This window comes from Thermobia domestica, chromosome 18 (genome assembly GCF_964235325.1).
Source record: "Thermobia domestica chromosome 18, izTheDome1.hap1.1, whole genome shotgun sequence".
In the NCBI taxonomy this organism is placed as follows: domain Eukaryota; kingdom Metazoa; phylum Arthropoda; class Insecta; order Zygentoma; family Lepismatidae; genus Thermobia; species Thermobia domestica.
The window spans coordinates 102,361,915-102,386,667 of NC_137471.1; the positions used below are offsets into that span (position 1 = coordinate 102,361,915).

Here is a 24,753-nt window from a genome sequence, read left to right on the forward strand (position 1 = left end):
TATTACTATGATTAATATTATCCTTTCTATTTATTTGTTTTGCAAATTTGTTATTCAATAATGTGATCACACAGTTTTCCAGACAGAATTTTAAGATGTTCATGAGCAAGGAATCAAATCTCTTCTTGCACTTTTGTTGTTTAATAGTACAAAGAGCTACTACCTACTGGCGTTGCTCTTACTCTTGTCAATTTACTTAATAAAATATGAAATACTATATACGGTATTTTAACTGAAAAAGATAGTATCCTATTAGCTATACAACCTTTTGTCAAACAAAATATTAGAAACAAGCAGGAAAACTAATTTATATGCAAATATTCTGCAGATCATGTCTTGCCCCCCACTTTTAACGTCCAACCGCCGCCACTGCACAGAATAGTTACAAGGAAAGGACATAAACCTGTCAGTGGGACTTCCTAATCAAACCTAGTCCATTCGATAAACATAACAAAGATATGTTCATGCACAAAAAATTGGTGAAATGGACAACGGAGTAAGTCCCTGGGGCCCATTGACCCTGTTAGTATAAGAAAATCGTAGACTCGCAGCTATTGCATCAACACTGCTCATTGGAAAGTCATGTTTATAGTTCATTCTCTTCAGCATGAAACAAGCTTTCCAGAGGTGCTATGTATTGGGGCCCCTAACGTACTTGAACATGCAAAACTGGAAGAATGTCGGGAAAATTCCCTCCAGAAATCCCTATGATAGATGGATAGATACGGAATAGATATGAGAGAAAAGCTTGTATACCAATACACGATTTCCCCTCATACTTATTCTGTCTAGCAATACAAAAACTTGGTACACACATTTCTTATTCCCTATAGTATTTTTCGAGATACATTTGGATTGTGTAGTTTTACCCGGGGTTACTCCAGAGGGGTCCAGTTGATGGCAGGGATTTCTGGAGGGAATTTCTTCGACATTCTCCCAATTTTCTCTATTTATTTACGTTATCAGCCCCAATACGTTGCGCCTCTGGAAAGCTTGTTTCATGCTGAAGAGAATGAACTTATAAACTATGACTTTCCAATGAACAATGTTGATGCAATAATTATTTCACTGCAAGTCTACGATTTGCTTTATATTAACAGGGTCAATGGGCCTCAGGGATTTACTCCGTTGTCCATGGCACCTTTTTGTTTTTTTTTTTTTTTTTTTGTGCATGAACATATCTTTGTTATGTTTATCGAATGGACTAGGTTTAGGAAGTCCTGTTGACACGTTCATGTCCTTTCCTTGTTAGATCAAAGGCTCTAGTATGCAAGTATGTGACAAAATTTTAAACTTTTTTTTACACCATTTTGTAATATACAGTTATTTTATAGTCTTTTCCTGCTTTAAACTTATATTTTTCAGTTAGTTAGTATCATATTTGATCTTTAGCTTTCGAGAGGGGTCTGCGTTAATAAATTCCTAGTAATACATTTGTAGTGCACTCGAGAAATTATGGCAATTATGTTCAATTTAAATTATTCGTTACAATATTTAAAATTTTTGCTGGCTACATGAGATGGAAAAGTGGCATATTCTTATTTTTAAGAACAAGGACAATCAACAACGGAATCAGTCATTTTTGATACACAATTGTTTCTGTAAATGGAAAAGCAAGTTACTTTGTACATATACAATAGCTATGGTATGGAGCAAGTAATTCTTTCTCTGTTATTGCAGCTACTGAACACAATGCTGACATCAATTTGTGGAACGATTGGACCATATTGGATGCAACGGAAGTGGATCCTGAATCATTGCAACTTAGATTTGATGCAGCAATAAAAACGAACTCTGAACGAAGTCGCATTCAGTCAACGCTAGGTTCCAGAGGAAAGAAAAAGAAATTTTTAAATTGTCCTAAATGTGGACGACCTTACCAATGGGCAACAACTCTCAAAAGACATTTGAAGTATGAATGTGGTAAAGAAGCCCAGATGCAGTGTCCCTTCTGCTCCTTGAAGTGCAAACATAAGTCTAGCATGATTCGTCATATTGTAAATATTCATAGAGAGAAACTACCATAAAATAAGTTCACTAAATATAAATATACAAGTGATTTATGAAGTATTTAGAATTTGCTGGGAATCACGTATAGATTGAAAACTCGCATTTGAAAAATCAAACTAAATTCAATATGAGCCTTTGCCGTTTTTTCTTTACCTTTAAGCTTAAACGTGTATTAATCAGATTGTTTTCATATTGAAGATGAATGTAATGTACTGATACGTACCTGGCCACACTTGTCTGAATTTAAGAATTAAAACAATAAGTCTTTCAATGTAAAACTATTTACTACACCAATTATATCTGGTACTTTCGTCCTTCGTTTATTTTTTCTAAAAACAAAAAGCAAGTCACAAAAATAATATACGTATATTGTACGCAATCTTCAGAATGCATCCGATCTTGACCAAACTTAGGATGGGGGTAGGCCTTGACTTGCTTAGTGTGTACGTGTTACAATTTTGTGTGCATACTCTATGTTACTGAGTTATTAGTCATCAAAATTTGGATTTGAACTTAGTTAATGTTTGGAAAATAAAAAGAATCACTAGCTCTTGTTTATTGGGTTGGTGCGATTCAAATATGCGAGATATTTGATGAAGATATCCGATGAAGACCAGAATAATAATAATAATAATAAAAAACATCATCTAATTAGAGCAGTCCCCGGCTGCAGTTACATACTTGTGCCATTGCCCTGCAAAACTATTGGATTCCATGAAGATCGAATTCTGTAGTGCGCGATGCGAAGAAATCTTCACCCACACGTTGCACCGTCCGGTCATCAGAGAAAATTTCCCTGCCAACAAGTGATCGAGGCGCTTGAGAAGGTGGTAGTCGAAGAGAGAGACATCAGAAGAATACAATGGGCGATGAATGGTTTCATAATGAAACTCATGGAGAGTCTGCACCGCCTTTTGAGTGATTCTGGGTGTGCATTGTAGTACAGCATTAGAATATCACATTGAAAATTCCTAGATATTTACGGAGAGTTCAGCAATGTAACGAGACTTTTTTTTTCACATCGACATAGAAAAGTATGGGTAATCACCTCCATCATACCAGTAACATCTTTGAGATCTTGAGTATACGGAATGGCTACGTTCCTTGCTCCAGTTGTCACTTTTGATGAAAATGTATCAGCTACGACAATCGTAAAGTGTCAGAACAGTGATTGGATCATGGCCAACATCCTAACGATTTGTAAATCACCCTCATAAGTTGTACCTTCAGACAGAATCCTTGTTTTCCGGTGTCAACTCGTGACATTCTTTTTCACCTTACTAATTGTACGCAGCCACCGAATGACATACACAGTAGACTGAGGTATAGTGTATGGCTAAGTAGTCTGCAAATGCACCGCTTCCAGTGCCACACTATTGCTGACGAGCTCATCAAAACATGCTTTTGGTTGGTGGCCGTGGATCTCATTTTTGTATGTTGTGTCGCCGCTCGAAATTTCACAAACCATTGGCATATAGTACGTTCACTCACCACCCCTGCTGTTTTAGCTGCTAAATATGCAGAATGTTCTATGTTAAACTCGTAATGGAAAATCATTAGCACTTGTGTGTTCTCTGTCATCTACTTTCAGACGACCCTGTTCAGTAACACATTGTTTCGTGACTAACTGCGCACAAAGCCTCTTTTCTGAACATGTACAAGTTTGTGACGTACGTGAGGCCTCTTTCCATCCATTTATTGTTTTAGAGAAAGTGTATCCTACTAGACGTAACTGTGGTCATTTCAATTGCACCAACCCAATAGTAGTATGGTTTTCGGATACATAGAAGATTGTTGGGTTTATATCTAACCTATTTGGTAACACTGCTCTCATTGTGTAGTTGGGCTAGGAACATGAAACCAATCTTTATCGATACATTGTGTCAGCTTGCAGGTGCTTCACTGCCTTATGAATTGGAAAGAGAATATCATGACTGTTTTCCGCGCACGTATAACCGAATAGTAATACAATGTCGGGGAAACATTTAACAATCTGACTGACCATAGCTAAAGATGTTGTGGCCAGACAAACAGAAATGGACCCCAGACAGAAAGATTTGGCAACAAAACGTTCCTATTTGAGGTTATCAGCTAAAATGCCACCTGAAAGGTACTTCATAGAATCTGTTCACTGGTTAGTTAGAAGAATCTTCTATTTGAACGTGACATAACAGAGATTGAATCTGGAGCAATCACATAAATGCTGAACATAAAACAAACTGCAGCCGCAACTGTAGGAAAGACATTTGGAGGAATTGGTACAAAATATAAGACGGTTGTCACATTAGATGATGCTTATGTTTATCTTACGCATAATAGTAATATTTCAAACAATTACTTACCATGACGCCTCTTGTAAGGGACGTATAGAGTGTTACCGCCGATGTAGAAATAGTTTCTAGCAGGAAATCGTGATTGTCACCGGATACATTTACAAGGGAAGTTGAAAATGCATAACGTGAAGGTGAATTGCCTACTCTCGCCAATTCATAATGACTTCAATCTATTGCAAAGACATCTGTCGTTTGTACGGAACTAACGAGAACCACCTCCACCACAGTTTCACATCCACCTATCCCTTCGTATTTTATCATGGCATGAACGAGGAAAGGTGAGTCCGTGTTACGACAGTTCAATTTATTTAAGCGCATTTGCACGTTTATGCTTGTGCTCAAACGTAGTTATTTGAGTGGAACTACGATGCCAGATTATAGTCTACAATACTTATGATGCGATAGAAACAACGGATGGCGGTGGCACGCTTTTCATAGGATAAACCGGTTACTTTGAAAAGTGGTCAGATATAAAGTGACAACCTTCTGTACATGGAACAAACTTCTTATTAAACGATAAATAAATTAAATGTGTACTCATAATAAAAAATTGCTAAAATCAATAACGGACGATCTTTTCTCCGCAAACCAGAAACTCATACCAGTGAGAGAACTATTAAATTTGCTTTTTGGTATGTCTAATGGTTTGTAACTATCTTACTTTGAGTTCCTAACATACGCAAATCAAAGAAAAACATTTGTGAATTCACAGCAATACTGTTCATATTTAATACACATTGGTACACATACTTGAGTTATAGTATAGTACAAGTAATAAATAGTGATAAATAGGGAAAGTAGGAGTAATTAGAAACGAGGGGGAAGATGAGAACATGCAAAACAACTCCTTTCCTAATACGCTAATCTGTAAAATATGGGAAAGACATGTATAATTGACCCCTTTTCTTTGAATATATAGTAAAATTAGAATGCAACCTGTCAAAATTGAAAGATGTTGATTCTTACAAAAGCGCAAAAGTTGTGAGGAAGTTTTGCAGTTTGAAGACTACTGTACAAGAAAATAAAAAAATCAGAATGAAACATTATTTTTCGTTAGTATAAAGTTAGGGGCATCACATGTGAAAACAGCATCTGCTAAATGATTATCATTTACAAGGTAAAAATTTTAAATTTAGTATTGAATTTTAAAACAAATGTGGTAAAGAGAAATGTTATTGGGGCAGAGGAATGTGGGATAAGAGGAAACAGCAATACATAAAAGGAAATTTCACTGACTATATATTTCATACATATTTTACCCCTAGCCCATTATAGGACGCTGTAATGTTTTTTCCTCTACTAGAGATTTTGTCTGATTAATGTCAGTCAAGAACCTTCAATGAAAAAGGTAATGTAGAAGTAAAGCAGATACCACCTACTTGAATATTTGAGAATTAAGAAAGAAACATAAAAAAATATGTTAATTCTTAACAACAAAACATATTTTTATGTGTAATTTTACACTGCTAAAATTGTTTATTTAATAACTTAGAGTTATTTGTTTTAATATTTGCAGTTGGGTAAAAACTTTTCTAATTTATTTCATTCCTAATTTCCAAACTAGGAATGCAAGGTATATAAACACTATATAAGACTTACTTTGCAATATATTTGCACAACTGCATTGTGTGTCTTCTGAATCTTGTACCGCAAGGTAAGTATCTGAAACGGTAGTTGTCAAAAGTAAATTTCGTGTAATGGGATTTCCTGTTAACTTTTGTGTGAGGTTAGTTAGTTCTGATAGTTGTTTAGACTTCCAAACTGTGCTATGCATAAGTATCGGAAGTCCTATAGAACGGCTTTGTCCGTCCGTCCATCTGTGTACAGCAAAATCAGTAAGAGATGAAGTTTTTTTACAATCACTTCAGCGTACCAATATGTCCTATCTCCTTCTCTAACTCTGTTTTCAAACCAGATATTGTTCAAATTAGTAATTTCCAGTTTCAACGTTTATCACCATAAAACGAAAACGGTAACAAATAGCGAGAAGCTGTATTTGCAAACAATTTATCGCCTTAAATAACGTGCCATCGCTATTTCGAACTCTCCATCAGAGCCGAAAGTGGTTGAACTTTAATATTCCACTTTCAGTATGTATTTTGAATTTCAATTTCAATTCAATTTATTAAATACTGACAAGGGAACATCTTATATTAATAGTAGCATTGTCCAATCAAACAATGTGCAATCGATAGAGGAGTGAAGAAAAGTGAGAAATGCAAAGCTTTACGGGCCGACACCCGAAAACACAGGAGATACAGAGGAAAGAAGGATATAGAATCACGTGAAGATAGCAATGCAAAAGATACACTGACACAGAAAGAACTTCCAAATGATTAAAGCAATCAAAATGACATTTACACAACAGTATAGTAAGCAAACATTGTACCCACAGACATGCTCAATAACATCATATGTAATGCAGTGTTACCAACTGAGCACAAAATGAGTTTTGTTAAATGGCATGGAACACAAATTATAACATGTAGGAAATCTAATTATGAGTAGAATCATACCTGTTAAGTCATGATGCATAGTGTTGCTAACATTTGAAGATAGGCATATATGAATTCCTACATGAATCTCGAATGTAGAAGAGTACATATAGTATCAACACACTGCGGAGCGCTTTATCAACAGCAACTCTGAAAAATTGACTACCAATAATGTGTGAGGTGATACAAAATTAGATGCATCAGAAAAGTAAGCCTGCTAATCAATTGTCAATCCAAGAGCATGCATCATTTCAGTTTTGTGTGTTGTGTTTGATACTATTCTGATTTTCCACTTGGGCAAACCTGCTTCGACATTGTTCTTCGTCCCTTATTTTCGTACTTCAGTGATTATATTTTTGTTTGTAGTCTCATATTTTGGTTTTAACTAGTCTGAATCGTGTACTGTATGTTCTCTTCTACATCCGAGATTCATATAGGAATTCATATAGGCCTATTTTCAAACGTTGGCAAAACTGTGTATCATGACTTCACAGGTATGGTTCTAGCATCTAACAAAACTTCATTTTGTGCTCAGTTGGCAACACTGCATACGTATGATGTTATTGAGTATGTCTGTGGTTACAATGTTTGCTTACTATACTGTTGTGTAAATGTCATTTTGATTACTCTAATCATTTGGAAGTTCTTTCTGCGTTGGTGTGTCTTTTGCATTGCTATCATCACATGATTCTAGATTCTTCTTTCCTCTGTATCTCCTGTGTTTTTGGGTGTCGGTCTGTAAAACGTTGGATTTCTCACTTTTCTTCATTCCTCTATCGATTGTGCATTGTTTGATTTGGCAATGTTACTATAAGATGTTCCCTTGTGAGTTAAGGCTTGTGCCGTATCTTCCAGTCAACAGTAACAAATAAAAGTCAAATAGAAAAATAAATACAGAGTATGGTAATAACATTGAAAAAAGAACACATTTAAAACAAAACATTTATTAATACAAAACAAGGAATACTAGTATGAGTAACGAATGTGTGTTAGATAGAATACACATCGAATTAAATATTGATTTATTTAGTTGTTTGGGTAAGTCTGTAAGAAGAAGGAATTTTTAAGTTGACTTTTAAACATGGCTATCGAGGATGACTCGAATATCTTATGGAAAGTCATTCCAAATTTCACGGCTGTGTCAGTGAATGAATTTGACGAGTACAAGTACACTGAGAAAAAAAATGTATGTGGTGTACGTAAAATCGTATGTTACATTTGTAAATCATGTAGTTATTGGACTTAACGTACAACGATCGTATAACTGAAAACGCATGTTTTATAATACTTTCTGTATAAGTGTTCCATCTGTACTTACTTTCCGTATGAAACAATATAGGCGGTCAGGATCTCACATACAAATGGACGTATATAACATATAGTTGTAACATATATGTATACATATATGTATGTAATATAAGGAAGACTGTTAGATATCAGACATCCTGCAACATCATGATGTAACATCTAAGCATATGGAGCATATGGATAACGTATGCTCCATACTGATTTCAGTAGTAAGTAAGGGAATTCCGTATGTTTGTACAGTATACCGCTTTCCGGAGAACGGATTTTTCTCAGTGTAGACACAAATTTTCACAGAGCAAAACCGGTCAGATATATTGAGATGCGGTTTTTTGCAGTCTATTCAGGGTTCCAAGAATAGGTTGTGTCTTTTCCATTAACCTTCTATTCAAACCAGAAATGGTTGAAATCAACCATTTCCGATTTCAACGTTTATCGCCACAAAACGAAAACGGTAATATATAGCGAGATGCAGTTTTTTTTTTTTCAAACGATTCAGTGGCTCAAAGCAAGGTAGCATGACAGTGCCGAACACTCCACCAAAACTGTCTTTAAATTTATTACTACTCGCGGTTTCAATACTGATTTTCATAGAGCGGTAAGAAATGTCGAGATATGTGTTTTTCAATTGATTCAGCGTCTCAGGAATAGGTTTTATCTCCTCCATTAACCCTCTATTCTAACCGGAAAATTTTTATTTTAACCATTTCCGATTTCAACATTTATCGCCATAGAACACAATGGTTAGCGACAAGCGCTTTTCTGCAAATGATTGACAGTGTCAAGAGAACAGTCCATCACAAACTGCAATACTACTAAAAACGGAGTGGTTGTAATTTATTAATACTTCTGGTTTCAACACTAATTTCCGTAGAGCAAAAACGGCAAGAGATATGGAGATGCAGTTTTTTTTTTTTTTTTTTTTTTTGCAATCGATTCAGCTTCTTAAGAGCACATTCAATCTCTTTCTTTAACCATCTATTCAAACCAGGAGTGGTTCATATTAACGATTTCTGGTTTCAATCTATCGCAATGGAAGTAAAACAGTAAGGCATAAGAAGTAATGGCATTCTGATATGGATTCAGCGTCAGAGGAACAGGTTTTATCTTAATCTGTTGCAAACAGTAGTTACAGGTGTACTCCTGGAAGTTCGAGTATTGAATTCCCATAGTTTGGAAGTCTACCGTAGTTTCACACTGTGAAACGAAATCACTAGTTAACAGAATGGGAGTTGAGAAAAACTATCACCTGCAATGTAATGTGACAGTCCATCCATGCGTTGTTAGTATACTAGAATCATTAATTGTAATAATAATATCCAGCTAAATGTTATAATGATAATATGTGACAAATGCATTTGAATTATACCTATTATTATATCAAATTCACTTTCGAATCTTACTATAGGCAGTACGAAAAGCCTATAATTTAAAACTTGAACACTACAGTAATTTTTGGTAGTTCCGTCGTGATTAATATGTTACATACTAGTGATCTTTATTTATTAGTATTGTGTGTTCCGAATATCCTGTATTTTTGTTTAATGTTGTATTAAGTTGTGACTTGCTAGTCGTAAAGTGTTTGTACACATACGCCTTTGTAATTTAATCTTTTACTGTCTCGTGTTTCAAAATATTGCCAAATCAGAGAGTGAATATTTGTAGTACTCTGGTGGTTCTTAGTCATCATAAATTCTGTAAATAAAATATATAGTGTTTTCAAGTTGTTGTTTCTTGTTGTGGGAGAGTTGTCTGGTAACTCGGTTTGTCTGTAAAAAAAAATCATCAAAGCATTTTCTGTAACGTCTTTGAAACTCGTAATATTTTGCGAATGAATGTCGGTCCAACAGGCAAGGATCCTTTAAGTAGCTTTTATTTTAAAGACATTTGTGAAGACTACAAAGCTTGCAATAAAAAAATAAGGAAATGCTAAGCTGTATCTGTTGTCTGTCTTATGGGACGTTAATATCCACAAGGGGCTTAGTGTGCTGCTCGTCCGCATAATAAGTTATTTTACTATTCCTTCAATTAGTTATATTAAGCTGGGAAAAGGTTAGAATATATCTTTCGTACTTGGAATTCTGTTACCATTTTTGGTTTTATTGATATACAGGGTGCGGCAGCTATTTGAGAACAGATTAACATCCGCGGAAAAAGGAGATAGAGCATTTAATGGCCATTGAACAGTATGTAGACGTGAAGACAGACCCAATACAGGATATCATTCTATGAAACCGCCATCTGCCCGTGGGTCCTGGGAATGTTTGTCATGGCTCCCATAATGGCTGCCTGAGAGTCGCAGCGGTGTTGTGTGGATGCATATTAAAGGCCCTCTCAATCATGCCCCAGACGTAAAAGTCCAAAGGGTTGATATCAGGGGAGCTGGGAGGCCATATGTTTGGAGTGACGAAGTCGAGAAAATTCGTTGCCAAACATTCTTGGGTTGAATGGACCGTATGGACGAGAGCGGAGTCCTGCTGAAAAACATATGGCCTGCCACGTGCTATAGCAGTAATCCAGGGCTGCACAACCATCTTCAACACAACGGCGTTGACTCTGGCACCCTGACCAAAGAAATGTGCGGGCATCACGTCGCCCTCACTGCTCATGACCCCCAGAACTATCACAGAGGCGGGGAACTTAGTGCGCATGACGGTCGAAACCTCGTCGGGTATTTTGCACAGCCACCGATCATTTCTGCGGTTCGCCTTCTGGACGAAGATTTTCTTATTCGAGAAGAACCAGAGCATTTCTGGCTGCTCGGGATGTTTCAGCTTGTTCAAAAAACGCCTGGTGCGGGTCACTGTATTCTACCTGGTTCTCGCGGGCATGAATTGGCCTCTCTGCATCACGTACGACTTGTAACGGAGGTCTTCATACACCACACGTCGAATGGTGGCCTCGTCAATCTGCTTCTCTCTTGCGAGTGCCTCATGGACTTCCCTGGGTCCGCTTCGATAACAGCTTGGACTAGAGCGATGAATTCGGGCATCCTGATCCTGTCCGAACGCTGACAATGTCGTTTCCTGTGGGAAACGGTTTCCACATTACCAATGGCGGTCTCCAGTTCTCTCCGAACTTGGGAGACGAATGACTGCGCGAAGTTCAAGAAGGCAGCGATCTTGGAATCGGCGTGTCCTGCAGCTAAGGAGACGATGACTGCATGTCTCTTCGTTTCCTGGGTTAACATAGGATTTGTTGTTTACCTGCAACAAAAAGGGTGGTGTTACAGTGAAAAGAGGCGCACCACACAAAGGAATCGTGAGTGGGAAATTGAAAGGACAGTGGTGTCGCTGTCTTTCTTTCTGAATTCAAAACTGTCGTAAAATTTTTGAATGGAATATAATCTAATTAAATATGAATAAAATAAATGGATTTTATGATTCTAACTTCAAATGCTTGTTGTTGGGTTGATTATTTCATATCGGACTTCCGAAGAAATATCAAAACTATTTTAATGACCGTGTGAGTAGCGACAACTCCCAGTTACGACCCCTCTTTTCAGGTTTTAGTAGAAATAGAGAAAGAAAGAGAAAAAGAAGGTAGGAAGAAAGAGGGAAGGAGAAGAATGAAAGGAAGAAGAAAATAGGAAATCTGAGGAGAACGAATTACTGGATAATTATGGGAATATGGTGAAGAATCTTGAATAATTTCTAAAAGGTAGTCTGTATTCAGAATGTTATTGCTCAAGGATTGATATTGTAGGGATCCGGGAGAGACACATGTTTACTCATACAACCTCGACCTTGATCCAGGCAACTACGCCAGTGGGATTTGCCCCGACCCAGCCTAGGTGACGAGAAAATTTAGTTCTATTGTTTGTCCGTTATTCTAGAGCGAAGGTTACCTAGAAGCCGGTCTCGGAACTCCAGAATTCAGAGATCAATCACATATTTGAATCAGCCAGGAAAAAAAATCGAGTAATGCATACTTTTGTCACAAATGAGAAATTTGATATTTCTGAAAGATCGTCGTTTATTCAGGCGTATCCTGTTATTTTGGCTTTTCTCACAGAGCCGATTATAACTTGTTTGATACTTTATCCTTTATAACCTTAGTCATGCATTATAAAACCATTACAGTAAACCAACGTTAATGTTACGACTTACAGCTAAAAATTATCACTCAGTCACACCCACATTCACACGGGACAGCGTGTAAACAAGGATAAAATGTTCTAAAAGAAAACATCTAACTACATTGTTCTATACAATTTATTACATTTAAAAAAATATTAGCCATTAATGACATATTTGAAATATATTGAAAAAATCTTGGCAATATACGTGCTAGATTGAACAGCAACGTATGAATGACATATGAAAATATACATGTATATTTATTTATATCCACATATATTAACAAGGAGATTAATAGGAAAATATTTATGGTACACAAAACTTATTTACGTAAACGAATATATTCTTATATTTTGTAATATTATAAAAAACTATGTAAAGAATTAGCTGAGTCCCTTCGCATATATAAAATTTACGTTTCATTCGTTCATTCTTTTTTCTTTTTTGTTAGTTTACGAGTCCTATCTCGTAACAAGCGATGAGTGTCAATATCACACAGACCGTTTGGCACTTTTACTGTTTCATTCATTTTGCTATCATATTTTTATAATCATATATATATATATATATATATATATATATATATATATATATATATATATATATATATATATATATATATATATATATATATATATATATATATATTGATGTAGATCATTACAAACAATACCGATTTCCTTCGTAAGAGCATTTGGGACACTTTTCCCTATTTAGGATGTAAGAAACAAAGTTTTACCCTTGCAATCATGGAGGCTATTTTATATCGGTTAGTCAGTCAATAGTTATTTTGTAAAACAACTCTAAACCACTATATCCTTCATTAGACGCACACACTACTAAGCTTAAACTGTCAATTTCTCATTCGTGGGAGATTCAAAATTTTACTAACATTATTTGTTCCCTCTTTCGTTCCTTGATATTCACGTCGATGAATATCTCCACGAATCTTGTCCCACGACGTCTCAGTTATTAAATTAGGTTCAAAAGCTATATACTGAATGATCAATATTTGTAATGTTCAATACTTGGGGGGGGGTTAAAATTTAAAAAATCCTGAAGAAGAGAATAGAGAGATAGCTGAAGGGGGAGAGAGAGAAAAAAGCGGCGCCAGAGGAATAAGCTAGAACACTACGACTACAAAGATAAGTGGTCGAATTTCGTCATAGAACAATCCATAGCCAAATATACTTACATATGCCGAAAAGGTGGCTCACTAAAAGACTACACTTCAAAGAAAATTTTAAGACACAGATAGTTCAGTTTTCTCTTAGCATCTTTCTTCAGCAAAAGAGTCGGTTTCTGTATTCGAAAAAGGGAAGGGTTGAAAGGGTGAATTTATAGGGAAGTAACATTGTAAGTAACATAATCAATACATACCGCTTCCGACACTGTACTGAAGCATTTCTTTCAGCGGTATATCACTAGATCTATCCTGGCCCTCATCCCACCTCAAGTTGTAAAGTAAAAAGGGACAGAAATATCCAAGATAACTGCGCACTTGAGTTTCAGTTCACAATAATAAAACTATTGGGCAAGTAAACAGTCTTTTGTAAGCTAAAGGAAACGGTGATGTTGAGAATGAATGAAATGGTGGAATGAAGTAAGTGGAAGGGAACTAAAGAACCACAAGGAAGTCCACACACACGGTGTTTCTATGCCACAAAGCCCACTTGGTACCAGCTGGGATCGAATCAGAGTCTTCACACACCAAGGGTGAAAGCTGTGCCACTGAGTCCAGCGGCCCCGGGGCTTGGTCGAGTAGCCTTTACCTTTATAGTTTCTTAGTATTTAAAGTAATGAATGTTACGATTATGAAATAGATTTTCCTTAATGAGCTGCATAAAAACAAAAGCCTTCGAAATGCATTAAACAATTTGCGCGATTTGATTGTGAACAAAATAGTTTCTGTAAATTTAAAACTGATTACAAAATGAACCCGTAACTTTATTAGGTGAATATGAAATATACTCCCAGCACCAATCAAAACTATTTGAATTGTCATGAAAAGAAAGAAAGAAAAAGCCAATAGCGTTGTAAAAAGATTAGTAAGTAAGTGAAATACATTTCGGACGTGAATTTCGGAAAATAAAAATTACTAAACCCATTTCTCCTTCAGCAGTGCGCAGAATCAATGTCTAGCGAATGAACACCTCCATGATAACAGAGAGAAGTCGGTGTTAAGTCAATAACAAAAGAAAGCTAAATAAATTCATATTAAAAGTTATATCAGTGTGTAAATACGGAGACGCACCAAAGCTCGAAAACTTAATACACTATTACTCCTATGTATCAAGCAATCGTTCAGCTGTCATTTGAGAGGATGGAAATCCCAGGTTCCTGAACAATTATGTTACTAGAGTAAAGTAAGGAGTGTATTTATCTTACAGTGAACTGCTTTGATGCCAAGTGGCCTAACTCCAAAATTGAAATTTTCCAGGAGTGAAAGTTCAAGTTCAATATCTCATGGACAATCCGTTTCTTTTATGTTGAGAACCAAAACCGTAACTACTGTACGTAGTTTATTGTTTTATGATTTAGTGTGTACAAAATCCTTTGAAAAAATACCTATCTATAGAAGTGAAAGGTACCTATCTCTACTAGTTCTTGGCATCCAAGCAGTCCATTTATTGTAATATACCGTGTAAAATAGTCTCGTATGTGATGTACAACAAATGTTACATTATATATTATGGACATTACGGAAGTTAGAGAAGAAATATTTGGAGAGCTTCGAAGTGTGGTGTTGGGGGAAGATGGAGAAGATAAAATGGACAGAGAGAGCAACAAACGGAGATGTTTTAAAACGGATAGGAGAGAAGAGGACATTTCTAGCCACCATTCTTCGTAGAAAGGCCAATTGGATTGGACACATCTTGCGAAGAAATTGTCTTCTTAACACCGTCATAGAAGGAAAGATGGAAAGGAAGCGAGGAATAGGAAGAAGAACACAGCTGATCCAAGATTTGAAAGGTAGGAGAAAATATTGGGAGTTAAAAGAATAAGCTGAAAATCGAGAAAAGTGGAAGAAACATTTCCAGGCCAAAATCTAAAATTGAGTAAAAAAAATATCCTCATTAGTCCCAGGACCTGCCGAAAACCAGAATACCTAATAATAATAATAATAATAATAATAATAATAATAATAATAATAATAATAATAATAATAATAATAATAATAATAATAATAATAATAATATAATATTATTCATAACTAGGTTAGGAAAGCGAATAATCCAGAAGTTATGTAGTCCTATTGCGTTCATGGGAACGAAAACAATAATTATAACTATGCTAAATTACTATAGACTGCCAATTGTTCATTCAGAGAATTTATGAAGTTCACTTTATCGCAATAGTTTTATACAAACTACATATAGGCTACGGATAATAATTTTATACAAAGTAGATAATGGATTATTATTATTATATTTGAAGTACAATCAATATCACGACATTAGTTTTAATTAACTTAATTGAGCTGAAAATTAAATCTTGATCTCGAAAGATTAACTATTAAGTTTATGCGTTCTATAATTTTCTAAAGTAATAAATGCTGCAATTGGTTTCAAGGCTGTTTCTGAGTGAATACTTTCTTGAAAATAATATTAAAAATTATAGAAAGATTTTCGAGACATTCGAGTCGAGTCGAGATTTTCGCGAGCAGTCTCGACTCGACTCGTGTCTCGACTCGAAAAATCGAGTCGAGAAATACGTTTGTCTCGACTTCTCTCGAATTTTACAATGTGTGTCTCGACTCGATTCTCGACTCGAATTCGAGTCGAGTCGAGTCGAGATTCGAGACATGTCTCGACTCGAGCGCATCCCTACGTACAATGTAAGTCAATACTCGGCACCTTGTATATCACATCGTTAACAAATCATTATATAATTATTTTCTGTAAATAATAAGTAAAATCTTCTTGTGAGTTTTACTGAAATGTTTGGATTGCGAGCGTAGCGAACAAGAAATTTTTTAACAAATCTATTTCTTTGCAAACCGACAACAATATTGATTTAATAGGGCGCCAATACTTTTACGGGACACCACATCGTTTACTCATTTTCAACACTTCTTTTTTGTTATTGCTTGTTCGGCGCCCTCTTGCTACCAGCTTCCTCCCCCTCCCGTAGCTACGGCTCTGGGTGTGGTATCTTCTCCGTCACGATGTAGGTTTTGTACATTTGCTAATCGTACACATAAATATCATTCTCTGACAGAAGAGTTGCTCTAAGTTGGAATCTCGCTATCTTCGATTCTGGACAGTGAACATGGGCGGCGATTAGGGGGGGCAAAGGAGGGCAGTTGCCCCCTCACTTTTTTGAAGTGACCCATTAATGTATATCATTTGGAAATATAAAGTTATTGTATGTATTATTGGTTCATAGAAAAAATGATGTCATATGATATTTGCCGTTACCTGAGTACGTATTGGTTGTCTTCCCGTGGAGTTATGAAAGCTGCACAAATTACGTTTTAATTGCCACGGAAAATGGCCCAAAATTAACCTATTTTAGCTCCACAATTCCAGAATACTTTCATTTCTTCTTACAAGGGCTCGATATGTTAGTTAGTCGCTTTGAAACTAATTGAGATGTCATTTCGAAAAAAAAAAAAGAAAAAAAGGAAAAGTTTTTCACAAGTTATTCTTTAATTGCACAAAAATTGACAGTTCCTGAAATGTCTTTTCTTCTTTCTAATAGTAAGGAATATTGATTAAAAAGAGAATCACAAGAAACAACTTCTATCTTTTATAATGTTTTGCAGTGTAATATACTAGTGAAGTGATGTGTTTAGGGGTGTACGAGTGTATATACAACTAAATTTAGTGAATTCAACAGAATTCTAGATTCTAGGATTATTTTGTATAATTGGAGTGTGGAATAATTCTAAGATTGTTGAGTTTTGATGTATTCCAAGAAAGTGAAAACTGCATCTAATGGCAACGATCCGAACCAATAATTTTGAAATTTTACGTCGGATCGCAGTCAAAATCTATACAGCAAATTCCGACATGTTGTCCCTCTAGACTCAAAATTTAACGTTAAAAGACCGAAAATTGCGCCCTCTAGCTTGTCGCATACATACAGACAGACGAACAAATAAAGATCAAATTGTCCCAGACACTGACGTTCGGCACTGATGTTATAATAAGTATCACGCTTTAATAGTTAATTACGCGGCGGACTGCCATACCTTGCGCTTTCCCTTCATACAAGCTATGCCAAGGTGTAAAGTTTTGAAAAAAAAAATAGAACTGAGGTGGGGAAGAGAGCCGAAATAAAATTTTCACAATATAATGAAAAAGATATTGTTGATACAAAATTAATCTGTATCTGAAGATCCCAGTTGCATGTCAACCACATCACTGGCGTTAGAATCATTAGAAGCAGTTTTCTGATTCACACTTTTTTTTTTTTTTTTTTTTTACCATTTGTTTGGGTTTCTAATTTTTCACAGCTTGCATTTTTTAATAATGATTCTTCATTCTTTAAACTAAACCAACATTTCTTTCTTATGCATTTCGCAACGAGCTCTTATGGTCGTTTTCTTATCTGATGGAGTTTGAGTTACTTGAATAAATTTGCTCCAAATAATGTCCTTTTTTCTTCCCGTAAAACTCATGTTAAACGATTCCAAGTTTACAGAAATTGAGAACCAAAATGCACTGTATCAACAAGTGCCTTCGATATTTTAATTTCAGAACCGCAATTTAGCAAATAACCTGTTTGTTTTCTGAATACAACACAAAAATTTGTTTTCATGATAATTATTTTATTTATATTTAGTACCAGTTCTACAAGTAGTCCAACCTTCGAATACGACACTTTCTCGCAAGTTTACTGAGAAGCATTTAAACAATACAATATATGTTAAAAATAAGGTGAAAAAAAGAGCCAAAATAAATTACAGATCACCACATTGACCTGCTGTCGTCACGAGAAATCAAAATATTCACATGGGAAGAAAATAGTCTTCTGAATAGGGAGCACTTTTTGACAATTTTCTTTCACTGGCAGATTTTTTTTTTTTTTTTACAAAAATGAAACAAAATAAAAATAGGCCCATGTTTAATACAAGTCTTAAAAAATACATGTGTTTAAAACAGGGTAGATTGATTTAAATCAGTCTGATTTAAATCGAGATTTAAATCACTTGCTTTTTAATCGTTGATTTAAATCAAATTCCGAAATAAATTAATTTAAAGTGAAAATAAGTAACGAGTGTTTCATGTAGAGGATGATTAGGGAAAATCCCGTTTTGAACGGGTAACGGAGGAATTCTGCTTTCTTATCTTCGTAGGATAAGGTTTTTAAATCGTTAACTATTCCAACGAGAAAATCACCATGGACATTTAAGACGAAAATTCTTTTGTGTGTACGTCTGTTTGTTTGTTCCCAGATAATAGAGGCGTATTTATAAAGGGGTCCGATTCCCTCTCCAAAACATAAATCTATTTTAGATTTTATAACTTTAAGTGAAATTTGCATATTTTATATGTATTTCGTGCCGCAAGCTAGTTCCAATTTTTTTTTTTTTTTTTTTTTTTTTTTTTTTTTTTTTTTTTTTTTTTAGGTATGCCTCTGCCAAATATGAGTAACTTTTGTGAAAAAGTATCATGTTTTCGGAGGTTTTTTTAAAAATTAATGGTTAGTTTTTTTTTCTAAAAATGCCTGATTTTTATTTGAGGGGAGCTTGAAGTTTATGAGTAAAGACATAACTAAAATTTCGTTTGTTTTAGAAATTCCGTAATTTCGGTGAACAGGCTTCAGTCCGAAAGACAACCGCACTCTGACCCCTTTCGCAAATCCGTCATTGCTGGTAATTAGTAATAACAACAATTTAAAACATAAGAAATGAAATCAGCCAGGAATCACAGTACACGCACTATCTCTACATTCATAGATGGAATTAAAAACTTTTGTCGGAATGATAGAATGCGGGACTGGATCCCAGATTTCCCAATGGAAGCGGAAAAGCTAACCACTCACTCATGTTTGTTGTGCTTGACTTAAATGTATTTCGTAGTTTTTCTTCTCTTTTTTCTTTTTTTTTTTTTAAGGGAAATTTCCGTAATGACATGTTGAATTCTTGATAAAAATTCAGAAACCTTCAGGACTGGGTAAACCGTAATGGTGGTTATATATTCCAAAGCCTTGGAAACCGAACGCTCAGATGAACAGTATTACGTATGAGATCCATGAACAGAAAATTCAGTACTTTACTGACTCTAAACAAGCTTAAGGAATAGTCAGTGCATTACAGAATTTGAGACTTTACCGATTTTGCAGGTCCGAAGCACCTGATAGGTGATAACAGATAATTACGTATGTACTAAATAAATAGAAAATCAATTTTCAACATTTCTGTTCCATTTCAAAGAAGTTTCTGTAGGGGTAGCAAAGGCGGAAGCAAGAGGTGCATTAACAAATTAGGTGATTTTTGAGCTTCCCATACAAAGATTGCATTTTTTTTCAATCTTTTAAAGTACGGTAATACGTTGAATTGTAATAAGACAATGATTATTTTACATTGTTACTCTAGTACGAATGTTTATGAAAGTCTCGGAAGTCAGACATATTAAACTTATAGGCTATAACAGATTGACGAGGGCATGATATTTATTTATTTAACAATCACCAGATGCAGCTCAGAGGCTATTTTATACTGGATATCTAACAACAACATGGAAAGGATTTGGGAAGGTATCGGCCAGGGTCTGTTTTAATAGGTACCATCCCGGCATGTGCCTGGTAGGACTGGGGGAAACACTGGAAAACCCGTCAGGATGGTCGGCAGCGGGAATCGAACCCATGACCTCCCGAATGCGAAGCCAACGTTGTGCCACTTGAGCCACTCGATATACGTAATGAACAAAGAGAAAACATGTTATTTTTGAGAAAACTACGGCGTCGAATTGTTTCGTGCGTTTGTTCAGTAAATATATTATCTTCCCGATGTGTTATTTGTTTGAACTCACATACATAGTACAATAAAATCTGTATGTCATGTAACAGTTTTTCCTTCTTTTTGTATTTTTAATTCACAATAAAAAATATTGCTTATAATGTATATGAAAGTTAAAACTTAACTGCAACTTATTATATACATGGATTAATTTTTGGGATTCATAATAAAAATTAAAATTGTTTGAAGTATGTTTTCGAAATTCGTGTTTATTTTCGAGGTTTTGTATTATTATCTGCATCCACTACTACTTAAATGAGTTTTTGTATTGTAGAAAGCGAAACAAAACCTGCTTTATCAATTTAAAGCAGAATTTGAAAAAAAATTCCTAAGCAAAAAAAGAAGCAGAAAAGAAAACGAGTTTCCCCCCCTCTCCCCCCAAAAAAGACGTTTTTTTTCGAACCCTTGCATTTCTATTTGGGATTGAAATAAGTTAACGACTGGCAATCAATTCAAAAATTCAAGCCCAATGCTTTTACTTAAATTGCATAATTAACATTTAATATTAATTCCTAATGTTGTATCTTCAGTTCGTGATTTGTATTACGCGAGAAGAAAGATTTGATTTAAATAATAAAAAAATCGATTAAATAAAAAAAAATCAACAAAAATGATTTTTTTTAATCATGATTTTTTTCCCACCCTGGTTTAAAACAAAATGTTTAAAACGTATACAAAATTTGTTTTAAACAAAATCACTGTTTAAAACAAGTTTTAATAATTTGTTTTAAACATTTTGTTTTGAACATTTTGTTTTAAACAAAACAACCCTCATTTGTTTTAAACATTTTGTTTTAAACAAAACAACCTTGCTACCTACTACAAAGAAGAAAAAATACTGCATTAGTTCGTATTCCAACTGCAATGAAAAGACAATGAGTATTGTCTAAATAAAGCTATTTTCGTCACAATAATTAAAATCATACACACATTTAGTTTTCTTTTAATATATAACCTGATTTAAAACTGAATCCAGCTTGTTATATACCATTTTAAAGTTTATTAAATTCTGCTTCTTTTATGTCTTATTAAAATTCTGAATTATTAGCCATTTTCGAGAAAATTACGAAAATAGAATAAAATTTTATCTTCAATTCTATTCTTTCCGATTTTCCGGGAAAACGGCGCAGATTTCGCGAAAAGTACAAGTGTACAAAATCGTAGAGTATGATTTTCTTTGCAAGGAAAAAAAAAAAGAAAAAAAATGTGTCCCTAAATGGCCGAGTTATAAGCGTTTAAAGGTCATGATCCCCCATCTTAAATCCAATGTGGCGACTAAACGACTTTGAACCATATCACGTGACCAAAAGAAATTTACTCTCTTTTAAGTGAGTAGTGAACCCAGCAGTCAAAATGAGGGGACATAGGCTAGCGCCTAGACTACGGGCCTATGTAACTTATCATTTGAAAAAAACGCTATAGAATTCTGTGCTTGGGACCGAGGTATAATTATCAGTGATGAGCTGCGAACCTGCGAGTTCAAGTGACTGCATCATGGAAAATCTCGCCAAATGAATGGTGTGGTTTGTGATCCGGTTTCTCAGCGCAAGAGAACACTATACCAAACACTGTCTTGTGTGGGACGTGCCATTCAAAACCACCGAAAGGAATGTTATAGTCTGGAATTCTTATGATTCTTGACAAGTACTGTTGAGACAATTCAAAACTTCCAATGGAACTTTTAATCTTTCTCATACAGTCCTGACTTGGTCCCTAATAATTAGTTTTTTCCTTCTTCGAACTTTCAATGACAATGAAGTTCTCAATATATCAGTTCTCAACTGACAAATCTCTGGCAGCAGATTCCTACAGAGAGTCTACGAAAGCTTGTGGCACTCTACAATAATGCTTGAAAATTCATTGTTACTATATACAAAAGTAGCCAAGATATGTACTTGTATAAAATCAACAATATCATCTTTTTCTATATTCTTCTTTGCAGTAACCAAACGGCTATTTTTCTACATGTGCCTTGTATGTCCTTAGTTTCTCATCGCAGATTGAAAAAAAAACTGTCTTAATAAAATGAGTGACTACACTGTCTTATCTCTTCAGAATTTATTAAATGTTCTTTGTATCATTGTCTTTACAAAGCGTACGTTTCAGCATTTGTCTCTTGTGACCAATGTTGCCTGACTTGTTCGACTGAATTTTCATAATATTTATTAACAGACAAGAAATCTGACAGCTATTTTGTTTATGAGGGCAGCTATTATCGAGATCCCTAAGGGTTTGGAATTATATTTCCTTGCTCATTATTTTTCATGTAACTTGCGTTTATGAGGCAAAACAAAAAATCCTGCGATATTAGTCGTCACTGTTCTAATCATACAGAAAAAAATCGCGTACATTATCCTGTAAAAGAATAACATAATTCTTTTTTTTTTTTTTTTTTGTCATTACAGAGGTGAAAATTTTTGCAGATTTCCAAGAACCAGAGAGTAATATCTCATTGATGCAACTTGAGATGCTACAGCATCGGATGGATGTTGATCCAAGTGGTGTATGTAGTGTTGAAGAAGATAGTAATTATGATAATAGCAACAGAGGCGGAATACCTTCTCATGACATGGGATTCAAATGTCCGCAATGTAGAAGAGCTTACAGGTGGAAACACAACTTAAAACGTCATATGGAATATGAATGTGGCCAGATAGGTCGATTTCAGTGTCCTTTCTGTCCATCGCGTAGCAAACATAAAGCGAATCTTCAACGACACATCCAAAGCACACACAAAGATATGATAGCAAATTTGACAGTAGACTTCCCAATACCAGTTCAGCAACATCAAAACAATCCACAACTTTAATGGCTCTTTTTAAAAGGACAACTAGAATATATCAATAAGAGTACAGCAAAGTACCTGATTTCAATAATTCTGAAAATGATATTGTCGTTTCAATAATTCTGAAAATGATATTGTCGATTTTTTATTTCTTATGCATAATGCATTATGGCAAATATAAATATGGAAATGTATGTATCCATATCAACGAACAAATACTGATTTAGAAAGAAAGATTTAAAATAAATAAATGGCTTTACTGTTTCTTTTATATTTAAGTAATGATTGATGTATGATTGTTGCTATTAGATTTAATGACAAATAAACTAACTTCATAATCTGATGATTGTGTTACTTTAATTCTCACTCTTTAGTCAGTTACGCAATATACAGAGAGCACACAAGAAATCAGTAATTTGATACTTGTATGAGTGTTATGTGAATGAAAATAAAAAAGGAAACAGTTAAAATTTAATACAAATTATGTTAGAAAAGCTCATTTCTATGAAGAAATTTGTCACAGTCACAATATAAGTACGTATTAAATATATCGCGCAAAATCATACAAGGTGCCGGTTTCAACTCAAATTAACAATTTTTAAAAAATACACTTGTTGGTTGTTCCAACAATAACATGTGAGTATACACTTGTTGGTTATTCCAACAATAACATGTGAGTGAACAGTTTAAAGTCGTCTGTATTAAACTTCTCAAACTTGATAAGCCTTTGTCATAATTATTCCAGCTCTCTTTAGATTTGTAGCGTGCGATTGACACTTCGGAAATATTGTATCATGAAACTGCAGAATGTCAAATGCCACGTTGAAAATATAGGAACTTCTTGCATGTCTTTTTTTACCTCCTACTATATGGCACGAGCTCAACTCTGATCGTCTTGATTTTAATAAGGTTCCTTTCTTAAGAGCTGTTTGGCGTTGGAGCATTTTATGTGTGTGCTTCTAGTGTTGGAGTTTGAGATTTTTACCACGTATTCTATCTAACATTGCACTGTCTTCAGAGTTCCACTTGAAAATTTGATTAACCCATTTACCATATTTAAGTGCCACCACTGCTGCTCACTAATAACTTAAACCCCAAGAAGGGGTACCAGAGCACAGTTACATAAAAAGAGGTAGCTATATATAAAATACATTATGAGATTTCTGTTGTCAAATTTAACATACATAACACTGAATATATGGGCTTTCCAATATTGCTGGATGTGGTATATCTCAAAACATTCAGGTAAATGAATTTAAGAAAAATAGAATTGCCAACTTCACTCTTTCCTTGGCCTCTACCAAAGCATACCTCTTTGCTTGTTTGTTCAATAAAATTTAGCGTTCCTTTTCAGCATCGAGGCTATATGAGACGTGGATATCCTGTTTAAGGTTAAATCCGAACTACAATAATGCGTTTAATGCTCTTGTATCGGGAATCAAACCCGTGACTGCATTATACCAAACAGTAGGGGCGGATTGGCCCGGCTGGGAAGGCGGGGATTCCCGCCTGGCCCCCTTGAGCCAATAATAATAATAACAATAATAATAATAATAATTTTCACATACTGCACTGAAGTAGAACATATTCTATGCTAACTGATAAATATGTTAGGGCTCCCTTGATCGAGCCCAAGAGGGCTCCCTTCATTGTTGATGCCCATTGATACATGGGCCTTTATAATTTATCGAGTGCCTGGCTACACTCTTCTAAAAAGAAGTGCACCAATAACAATAGGACTTCAACGTGGCAGGCGAAGTTTAATGGCCAGTTCTCT

General features: G+C 35.0%; 1 protein-coding gene across 6 annotated transcripts in view; it reads left to right on the forward strand.

The window, feature by feature from the left end:
- The window catches only part of LOC145674949 (uncharacterized), a 768,948-nt gene that overhangs the window by 623,607 nt on the left and 120,588 nt on the right, over window positions 1–24,753 (forward strand). The window contains exon 5 of one of the 6 annotated variants that reach the window (XM_081745224.1): window positions 22,597–23,208. The exons of 3 other annotated variants lie outside the window; for them this stretch is intronic. In XM_081745224.1, the coding sequence (XP_081601350.1) occupies window positions 22,597–23,000 (404 nt within the window). In that variant the 3' untranslated portion in view covers window positions 23,001–23,208. Of the gene's footprint in view, window positions 1–1,680; window positions 2,264–22,596; window positions 23,209–24,753 lie in introns of those variants that run through there. 2 more of the 6 variants (XM_081745229.1, XM_081745228.1) reach the window with 2 other exon arrangements.